The 11,124-nt window shown below is 44.4% G+C and overlaps 1 protein-coding gene across 1 annotated transcript; it reads right to left on the minus strand.

Moving 5' to 3' along the window:
• Positions 1–5,098: 5,098 nt before the first annotated feature.
• On the minus strand, positions 5,099–9,671 carry LOC147113623 (interferon-induced protein with tetratricopeptide repeats 5-like). The gene is made up of 2 exons (XM_085994851.1): positions 9,592–9,671; positions 5,099–7,529 (listed from the first exon to the last, which is right to left on the minus strand). Exons 1-2 carry the CDS (start codon positions 9,594–9,596, stop codon positions 6,077–6,079), a joined length of 1,458 nt encoding a protein of 485 aa, XP_085850977.1. The 5' UTR covers positions 9,597–9,671; the 3' UTR covers positions 5,099–6,076.
• Positions 9,672–11,124: the final 1,453 nt, after the last annotated feature.

The raw sequence follows: 11,124 nt of genomic DNA on the forward strand, positions 1-11,124 counted from the left end.
CTGCCGCAGTCACCATTTTCTGTTAGGGGTGGTGTGTGTGATCAGCCTTGCCTCTGACTCCCTGAGCGGTTCGAATCACTCCCACTCCCTTGGTTCTAGACTTTGGACTTATTTGGGGCTTGTAATGAAATTGCAACAGACAACTGAGTTCGTGAAAAGAACTTGGATTTTTATTTTTGAAACAGGAAAATACACTACAATAATCTTATCACTCTAAAAGGGGGAACACTTCAGAGTATACAAGGGAGAATGACAATAGACAAAATACTTCACCCCGCCCAATCCCACTACACTAACTAGGTTGGATTCCAGAGGACCAGGGAAATGCTCACCAAATGACTTTCTTGACAGTTGTAGAGGTTCGTGATTTCGGGGTTCTATTTAGGTGTGGCGGTTGGGGCCTGCTGTACCCCGGAAGTGGTGGAAGACTTCACCTGCGTTGGGTCTTCAGTCTTCGCGTGTCCGCTGATGCGGTCGGGTGCGTATTTGGATCAATCGGGTAACTACCCAATTTCCTTTGGTTAGGTATAGGGTTTAGGGTCTTTTTCATCAAATCGTACCCAGGGGTAAGTCAGGATAGCTTGTAGAATAGAAACAAACTTGCGAATCTTCGGTTTCTTCCAGGTTGGTTTCTTGTTGGTCGCGGTAGCCTAATATTACCTAGTTGTTGGTAATATTGTTAGTTGTTGGTTTCTTGGGGCCCTTGGTTGCCACGGTTGCTTTCTCCTTTTGTTCCGTTCTCCTTTCCTCAAGTCTCCGATTCTCCGACTGTGTGTGATGATAGTGATGATGAGTAGTACTGTGACTTCTCCCGTGTTGTTGTTCCGAAAGACTACTCTTGAACTGACAAAGCAGGCCTCAATTATACCGTTTGAGGCCTTGCTTATCTGCCCGCCAAATCTTCTCTGGCCCATTGTTCATTTTGGCGGGCTCGTTAACTTTAATAGTTTTTAAATTCTTTATCGAGTTTCGACTTGGTCCCATCTATCTTTAATTGATTTTTAACTAGTTTCGGAATTGCTTCGAAATCAATTTAAGTGTGTGAAGTGGTTTTTGGATGTTTCTCTGAGTAGTTAATCTGTTGTTCGATTGTCTTCTGCTGGGGTCAGGGTCCCTTTTGTTGATTAGTGGCATGTACTGTATTATTCATATTTTTGATGGCTCTGTAGTTTTGGCGGGGACTGTCCTTCTGTAGGCCTATTGTCTTTATGTAGAATGACTGAGACGGTCCAGAACATTCCCAGACAATCTGGCTTATGCCAATACTCAAACTGTTTGTTTTACAGTGCCCATCCCAACTCCTTTGTCACAGCCTTCCACAGGCCTGGACATGCCCTTTTAAAATAGCCAAAATCCTGGGGTTTTGACTTAAAGCCCCTTTTGGCCCAATATTCTCTTAAAACAGTCCAAAATCTCTTCTTTTCTTGGTTTGGGGGAATCTGTAGAATTTTGCGAACCTTACAGAAGTCTTCAGTTCTTCTCCTCCCCTGAAGGTGTTGACTCATTAGTGGTGCAGTCCCCTGTGTACTCGACATCCTCCAATACCTTTAAAGAAGTTTCCAGCATTGCACATACCTGAGACAATACCTCCACAGAAAGGCTGAATCCTTCCAGGTGCTGCTTTTCCAATATGTCTAAGTGTGGCGTGAGGCCTCTGCAGCCTCTCCCAATGTTAGGTTCTTCCATTGTCCGAAGGTTCTTCCACTGTCCGAATCCTCTGGACCTTCCCAACCATTTCTTCCTAACCTTTCTCTAATATCACTGTGGCTACAGCGAGCAGTGCAAGGGCCTTGTTTCACTCCACAATCAACAGCTGTTAAGTTTACTGCCTGTGTTAAAGGCTGGTCTGAATGTTCCTTACAGAGCTGGTACAGTTCACCATCTCACCTGGGCAGGGCTGGAACCGATGTCCTAGGGGGAGTGTTTGCTAGTACTGTGGGGGAGGGTTTAAACTAAAATGGCAGGGGGTTGGGAACCTGAGCAGGGAGACAGAGGAAAGGGAAACAAGGATAAAAGCAAAAGATAGGAAGGAGAAAAACAAAAGTGGCAGTCAGAGAAATCAACGGTTTAAATCAAACATGGTCACAGTAAATAATAATTCTAATAGGTCTAAGAGCATTAAAAAAACAAGCCTGAAGGCTTTGTGTCTTAATGTGAGGAGCATTTGTAATAAGGTGGATGAATTGGCTGCGCAAATAGAGGTAAACGAATACGATTTGGTTGGGATTACGGAAACGTGGCTCAAGGATGGCCAAGACTGGGAACTCAACATCCAGGGGTATTCGATATTCAGGAAAGATAGGCAAAAAGGAAAGGGAGGTGGGGTAGCATTACTGGTTAAAGAAGGGATTAACACAATTGTAATGAAGGATATTAGCTCTGATGATGTGGAATCTGTATGGGTAGAATTGAGAAATACTAAGGGGAAAAAAACATTAGTGGGAGTGGTATATAGACCTCCAAACAGTAAGGCGGAGGTTGGGGATGGCATTAAAAGGGAAATTAAAGAAGCGTGCAGTAAGGGCACAGAGTCATCATGGGTGACTTTAATCTACATATAGATTGCGCCAACCAAATTAGTAACAATATTGTGGAGGAGGAATTCCTGGAGTGTTTACGGGATGGTTTCCTGGACCAACATGTCGAGGAACCAACCAGAGATCAGGCCATCTTAGACTGGGTATTATGTAGCGAGAAAGGATTAATTAGCAAACTTGTTGTACGAGGCCCCTTGGGTCGGAGCGATCATAATATGATCGAATTCTTCATTAAGATGGAGAATGAAGTAGTTGACTCAGAGACTAGGGTCCTCAATTTAAATAAAGGAAACTACGATGGTCTGAGGAGCGAGTTGGGTAGGATTGATTGGGGAATGGCACTCAAAGGGTTGACGGTGGATAGGCAATGGCAAACATTCAAAGACCGAATGGATGAGCTACAGAATTTGTTCATCCCAGTTTGGCATAAAAATAAAACAAAAAAGGTGACTCAACCGTGGCTAACAAGGGAAATTAGGGATAGCATAAGATCCAAGGAGAGGACATACAAATTGGCCAGAAAAAGCAATAATTCTGAGGATTGGGAACAGTTTAGGATTCAACAAAGGAGGACAAAGGGATTAATTAAGAAAGGGAAAATAGAATATGAGAGTAAGCTTGCAGGGAACATAAAAACTGACTGTAAAAGCTTTTATAGATATGTGAAGAGAAAAAGATTGGTGAAGTCAAGCATAGGTCCCTTGCAGTCAGAATCAGGGGAATTTGTAATGGGGAACAACGAAATGGCGGACCAACTAAATACATATTTTGGTTCTGCCTTCACAAAGGAGGACACAAATGACGTCCCAGAGATGCCGGGGAACATAGGGTCTGATGAAAGGGTGGAACTGAAAGAAATCAGTATTTTTAGGAAAATGGTGTTAGGAAAATTGATGGGACTGAAAGCCGATAAATCCCCAGGGCCTGATAATCTACATCCCAGGGTACTTAAGGAAGTGGCCCTAGAAATAGTTGATGCATTGCTGGTCATCTTTCAGAAATCGATAGACTCTGGAACAGTACCCATGGATTGGAGGGTAGGTAATGTTACCCCACTATTCAAAATAGGTGGTAGAGAAAAAGTGGGGAATTATAGACCGGTAAGCCTGACATCGGTAGTAGGGAAAATGCTAGAGTCCATTATAAAAGATGTAATAGCAGAGCACTTGGAAAGCAGTGACAGGATCGGACAAAGTCAACATGGATTTACAAAAGGTAAATCATGCTTGACTAACCTACTGGAATTTTTTGAGGATCTAACTGGTAAAATAGATAAGGGAGAACCAGTGGATGTGGTGTATTTGGACTTTCAGAAGGCTTTTGATAAGGTCCCACATAAGAGATTAGCGTGCAAAATTAAGGCACATGGGATTGGGGGCAAGGTATTGACTTGGATAGAGAACTGGTTGGCAGACAGAAAGCAAAGAGTTGGAATAAATGGGTCGTTTTCCGAGTGGCAGGCAGTGACTAGTGGGGTACCGCAAGGATCGGTCCTAGGACCCCAGCTGTTCACAATATATATTAATGATCTGGACGAGGGAATTGGATGTAATATCTCCAAATTTGCAGGCGACACAAAGCTGGGTGGGATGGTATGCTGTGAGGAGGATGTCGTGAAACTCCAGTACGATTTGGACAGGTTGGGTGATTGGGCAGAAGCATGGCAAATGCACTATAATGTGGATAAATGTGAGGTTATCCACTTTGGTGGCAAAAACAGGAAGGCAGATTATTATTTGAATGGCAATAGATTAGGAGAAGGGGAAGTGCAAAGAGACCTGGGTGTCCTTGTGCACCAGTCGCTGAAGGTAAGCATGCAGGTGCAGCAGGCGGTTAAGAAGGCAAATGGTATGTTGGCCGTCGTAGCAAGAGGGTTCGAGTACAGGAACAAGGATGTCTTGCTACAGTTGTACAGGGCCTTGGTGAGACCGCACCTTGAGTATTGTGTGCAGTTTTGGTCACCTTACCTGAAGAAGGACGTTCTTGCCATGGAAGGAGTGCAGCGAAGATTCACCAGGCTGATACCTGGGATGGCAGGAATGACGTATGAGGTGAGATTGTGTCGATTGGGCTTATACTCACTGGAGTTTAGAAGATTGAGAGGGGATCTCATCAAAACCTATAAAATTCTGTCAGGCCTGGACAGACTAGATGCAGGAAGGATGTTTCTGATGGCCGGGGAGTCCAGAACCAGGGGTCATAGTCTAAGGATAAGGGGTAAGCCATTTAGGACTGAAATGAGGAGGAATTTCTTCACCCAGAGAGTGGTGAACCTGTGGAATTCTCTGCCACAGAGGGCGGTGGAGTCCAGTTCATTAAATATATTCAAGAAAAAGTTGGTTATATTTCTTAAGGCTAAAGGGATCAAGGGATATAGGGAGAAGGCAGGGACAGGGTACTGAATTTGGATGATCAGCCATGATCTCATTGAATGGCAGAGCAGGCTCGAACGGCCGAATGGCCTACTCCTGCTCCTATCTTCTATGTTTCTATGTTTCTATGTATGGACTGTGAGCGACACTTACTGTCAGCATCAGCACAGATCAATGACACTAATAAAATCATAGCTATAGTTTCTTTTTATTGGTTATTTTAACACTCAGTCTCTGATATTACAGCAAATTAACATTTCTCATTGGAAAATCTGCATCTGCAACTATAAAGCTTCATTATTTTTAACCATTTTAATCTATTTTTATATCCTTTAGCCGTGAGTCACCCGGTGGAATTGAACCGCTTCCATTGAAGAGGCTGGAAATTAGGGAGCTGCGAGCGGCTCGTTACAGAGAGAAAGAGAAAATAATCTTTCTTCAGGCATTACAGTGGCCATCGCATATAGTGGAAAAATTGCACAATCCGTGTGAAAGTGGCCAAACCAATGCAAAAGATCGTGGAAACTCAAGCATAAGTTACGTCAAGCGTAAATCGAGTTTTCCACAATCTTTAACATTGTTTTAAAAAACATTCCAACCGAAGATGGCCACAACCCCGAACAAAATAACGAGGATGGCGAGTTTCCGCCGTTTGCGGACATTCGAGGAGGGTTTGCAAATTGAGCTCGTTTATATAGGCGCCCAGGCACCAGTGGGCACGATTTAATAGGTTTTACACCTTAAAAAATATTCAAATTACTAAAAATCTGACTAGCGTACAACAATGAAACAAATACATGTTCAGTATAGTTTTTAAAGTCATTTTCAATCACTTTAAATCAGGTTAATCACAGGTGAAAGACTTATTTAAAATGCTTATTTTTTGTGTTACATCCATTTTCAGCTGTATTACTAAAACTGCACCATGTTACCACTCTTAAATACATCAATGAATGTTTTTTAATGAAAAAAAAGTAACTGATTGTATTCTATTGCACTGACAGATTGCACTGGTTCTTGGAAGATTTTATGTTTGTGAATATTCAAATACATTTTAGTGGAAACCTGAACTGTAAGCTGTCCAGTGCAATTTCAAGCCCAATTTGTGCCCAAAGCAGAAACTCTACCCCGCTGCGTGTAGTTTCAGCTGGGAAAGTCAGCGTTGACCTAGATAGAAAGGCGTAATTCACAAAGAGCACATAGATATTCTTCATTGTCACAATCAAACTCCAAGGCCTTTTCAAAGCACTCAATAGCTTCACACTTCTCCCCATCCAGCTGGTGCAGTAACCCAAGAACACCAAAGGCTTTGCTGTTTCTGGGGTTCCTGTCACGTTGTTTTGTTGCAATCTTTCTCAAGTTTTTGCGACACAATTCCCAATCTCTTGTGCCACGTTCGAATTTAAGTCCGTCCAGAAAATGGGTGATGGCCTTTGATTCAGATCTTTTTTTATGCAGTTCAAATAAACCAGCCTGTAAACATATTGCCTGCTTATTACCAGGATGAATATCCTCTAATTTCAGTAGATTGCTGTAGATCTCCTCTGCTTTGAGATATTCTCCATTTAATGAACAGATTTCTGCAAAATCCAGTTTTGCCTTAATAAAGGTTAATGGGCGGGACTCATATGCCTTTTCAAAATGGTACTTGCATAGTATGATCAACTCAGCTTTCCGTTGAAAAGCAGGTTTGCGAGGGTTTTTGCTGCCTGGATTTTTGTTCAGTTGAAATAGTTTGTTTCTGTAACACAGACCTATTTGGTGGTGTAAGAAGGTAGAGTTTGGGTTAATTTCTAATGCTTTCTTCAACAGCCCCACAGCTTTTTCCACATCTCCTTCTCTTCTCAAAAATTTTGCTGCATAACGAAGTACATGTGGATGATCAGGGGACTTTTCCAATGCTTGTTTAACTAATTTGTGAGCTTCCACCTGTTGCTTGAACTCTTGTAATTTTAGAGCCAACAGCACCATGGCGAAAGACTTGTCTGGATCAAGCTCCAGCACATGTCGCAACTGCTTCACTGATTGACTGAGTTCACAGCTCTCTGGGGTACCAGAAAACCCTTCCAGACGACACAGAGCAATTGCATAACCGAAATTCCATTCAGTGTCATCAGGATCTTCCTCCAGAGCCTTTTTAAAACATTCCTTTGACTCTTCATAATATTTCCTGGAAGATTTCAACAGTGACCAACCCTTCTCCCCGTATACTTCAGGTATCAGTGCTGTATACTGAGAGCCATTAGTAAATTGTTTACAGATCATCTCCAGCTTGTCGAGGTAGGACTGGGCCTCTGTCAGTTGTCCCATGTGATAATATACCCAGGCATAGTTTCCATAGGTGATGATGCTTCTTCTTTCAAATTCATGTTCATGATTCTCCCTCAGAATCTTTTCAGCTTCCTTTAAGTTTTGAATTGCCTCTTCACAGTTGCCTTGCAGACAGCATATGAAAGCGAGTTGGTTGTGTGGCATGGCCTGATATTTCACACCAGTCTGTATTGAATCTTGCAATCTTTGCTTCATATCGTCCAAGTCAATGTTTTCTTTCTGTGGGCCCCACGTGAAGTGACATTGAAGCTGATCGAGCTTCTCTTTCAACAAATCCTTCTGTACGTTGCTGCAAGAGAACAAAATTCATCAAAATCCATCTCAGACTAGCTGAGACTTGACCTCCCCTCCGGTTTCTTTAACTAAGGCCGTCTCCGGACTCCTAGAACCACTGGCCATGAAGACTCTGGTCACACAATGATGACCTCTGCAAAAACCACTGCAAAAGCAAAGGGTATGACTGCAAAATCTCAGTTTACACTCGTCTCCTTCATGCAGGCTGATGTATTAGCTCCTGGCCATTTAGTCTTCTCAGCCAATGCACAGCAACACCTCAACCACCCCCAGCCCCAATGATATGATCAGGAGCATTGGTTGAAGTACTCAGTCTGCCTTTTGGTTCACCCATTTCACCTCCTTCTCATTCATGTATTCCATTCCGAAATGGGAGCCCCTCACTAAAAAGGCAGTGCTAATTTTAAAAGCTCTCCCTCTTATATTGGTAGTCCAAGTAACTCTCTACTAAACAGGATCACCAACCTCGTCCTCCACAGGGACCCTGATGTCCGTGAGCCAGATAATTCCCCATTCCAACATGCAGAAGGAGAACCTATCCTTAAAGCAGAAAAGAAGGCCCATCACAAAGGTATCTGCAGCATTCTGAAAGACCATGTTTCATGAACTGACTCTTACCCTGCTGAAAACCTTCCACCGTGCCAACCTCCAGGTGAGGTGTTAAACCAAGGCAGCATCTGCCTGTTCCAGTGGTTCAGGTGGACGTTAAAGATTCTGTCGCACTATTTGAAGAAAAGCAGGGAGTTGTACTTTCCAACATTCTTCCCTCAAGCAACACCATCAAAAACAGATCCTCTGAGAATTCTGCGTTCCTCTAACTCTGGCTCGTGTCCATCCTTCACCTCACCCACCAATAGCGGCCGTGCCATCAGCCCAGAAAAGCCCGAAACTCTGGAATTCCCTCGCTAAACCTCTCCACCTCACTCTCCTCCTTTAAGACTCTCCTTAAAACCTACCTCTTTGACTAAGGTTTTTCTCACCCCTCTAAGTATCTCTTTCTTTGCCTCGGTGTCAATTGTTGTCTGATTACGTTGCTGTGAAGCACCTTGTGACGTTTTACTACATTGAAGGTGCTATATAAATGTAAGTTGTTGTTGTCACACAAACTGAACTGTCACATTTCCCTACAACACAACAGTGACTGCACTTCAAAATAATTCACTGAATGTGAAGCACTTTGGGACATTTCTGAGTGGTGTGATAAGGTGTTCTATCAATGCAAATTCTCTCTTGCTTTCTTCCTGTTAAATTCACGTCGATACACTTCATCTCCCAGCTATCCCAACTCATTCTTGCACTCTACTCCGCCTGCCTCTTGTTCATGTTGGCACTCGTCTCCCTTCCCCCCTCAATCCAAGCTGTCATTCTTACCCCTTCCCCAGTTCATGGTGGCTTTCCTCCCTTTGCTGCTCAGTTCAAACTGGTACCTTGAAACCTGTCCTTTTCCCCCAGTTCATGCGAGCACTCTTCTCCCCCACCCCCCCATTCTCAATTTAAGTAAGCACTTTTCCTTCTCCTACCCACTTTAAGCTGGCACTCTCCTCCTGCATTTCATGCTAGGTTCATCCCCCATTCCAGTTCATGCTGTACTCTCCCTTTGCTTTATAGTTCAGATTGCTTTAGTTTGGATATATGAAAGTGCTGAAAATCACTGTTTTACATTAGTAGATTCCTTCTAGGTTCCCATGGAACACAAAGTAAAACTTTCTTTCTTCAAACTGTGCAGACGGCCTGAGGGCACTTACAGAACACGCCTTTCCACGACAGAATAAAATTCAAGTTTAACTTTGTACTTTCAACAAAGCCCAAGTGGAAACTAATTTTAATTTTAATTATAATACTCTGAACAGATCTGCCTTTGCCTCATGTCTTCTGACTATCACCAGCCTTGCTGCAGCAGCATACCCTTATCTGAATGTCTCACTGTGAACAAATAATCCCAGCTCTCTGCATTTCACCTGCTTTGTAATGTATGCTACTTTATTTCTGAAAACAAGCTCGTCGTTCAATAGTCTTCATGTAAATTTAAATACAGGAGGAATTCCAATGATCTTTACCTCATAATGCTGATCGGATGCAAAATGCATTGAATTCCTTTTTCAGCTTCAACTGTACTTCCAATGGTGAGTTTATCGGTCGAGAAGAGAGTTGGGTGTGTTGTTTACCAGCTCATTGCTATGAATCATTTCCTGAATGTGAATCGAAACAAAACCGAGGAAACGAAACTAAGAACCAATGTGTTTATCCAAGAATTAGTGCTGCCAGCACAGTAACATTGTGTGCTGTCACAGAGCTCCACAGAGCCCACTATAAACATATGTATGATTAGGATCACAGGGCACACACAGATTACCCAAAAGTGTTTTAGAAGTTGCAAGGCTTTTATTAAAGAGCTAGGGCTAAAAATTCGGTTCCACCACGCCAGGTCTTTAGCGCCCGAAATTTAGCGCACGCCCGGATTCCCCTAGCGCCCGCCTGAAATTCAGTAGCGCCGCCCCAAGACGGCGGCGGGCGCTATTGCAGGGTTTGGACGCCTCGTTTGGGGCGAAGACTGTCAGTTTCCGACGCCCAGCTGCCGCTGCGGCAACCGATGCGGTGCGGCAGGCTGGGGTACTGCAGGCCTCCTCCTTCTCTTAAGGAGGAGCTGCCTGCAGCCGTGAGATCGCCGATGGAATCCCCCGGCAAATGAGCCCGGCACCACGGAGAAGTGCCGGGCTCGCGGGAGTCACACACCAATGCCGCGGGGGGGTGGTGCAGGAGTCCGGGGAGGGAGCTGCGGGCAGGCGGCCGCCGGAAAAGCGGCCGGCCGCCGCTCCACCTTTATGCGCCGGCCTTTCGGAGCTGCAACGCACCGTTTTGCAAACGCTGTTGGCGGCCGCGATGGGCGAGGCGGCCGCAACTCAATTTGGCCATCGGGACGGTTTATCATTGGAACCGGGGCGCTGCGCACACTGATGACGTCATCGGTGCCGGCGCAGCGCTAACGGCTAACGCCAATGTTAGGGACGAACTCAATTTCGGGCGTTAAAAACTTACGGCGCAAACCCACTCTATAGCCAAAAAGTGGGCGCAAACGCAACTGAATTTCTAGGCCCTACAGTTTTAAAGCATGATCAGATATTACATATGGTTTAAGCTGAGTATAATAGACATACAACTCGTGACAGTAGAAAGCGATCTACGACTCCTGAAGCGGAACACCATGACGGACGGTTGGTTGGATGTTTGATGAGGCAGCGTGGAGGTCTTGGGTCAGCAAGACTCTGCAGTCAGCAACAGCAGTCGCCTCCGTTGATTCCTCCCCCTGGCTGTTGGAGGTGTTAGACCTGAGCCAGCATTGATCCACCTCAGAGGCTGAACTTAGTCAAGGTGTTAGGCCGGAACCAGCATTGATTTCCACCTCGAAGAAGCCTTCGCCCCTCGCTGTCTGACTTCTGCTCTCAGCCCACTATATTTATAGTTATTTCGGTGGGCCGTGATCTATCTAATGTCAATCACCTATACGCATCTATATCCCAAGTGTGATGTGGGAAAACATCCCTCACTGCTTCTTTCTGCATGGCTGCAGAGGCCTTTTCTCTAATCTTTCT

Source organism: Somniosus microcephalus, chromosome 8 (genome assembly GCF_052327205.1).
Source record: "Somniosus microcephalus isolate GS21.2 chromosome 8, FLI_Smic_1.0, whole genome shotgun sequence".
Classification (NCBI taxonomy): Eukaryota; Metazoa; Chordata; class Chondrichthyes; order Squaliformes; family Somniosidae; genus Somniosus; species Somniosus microcephalus.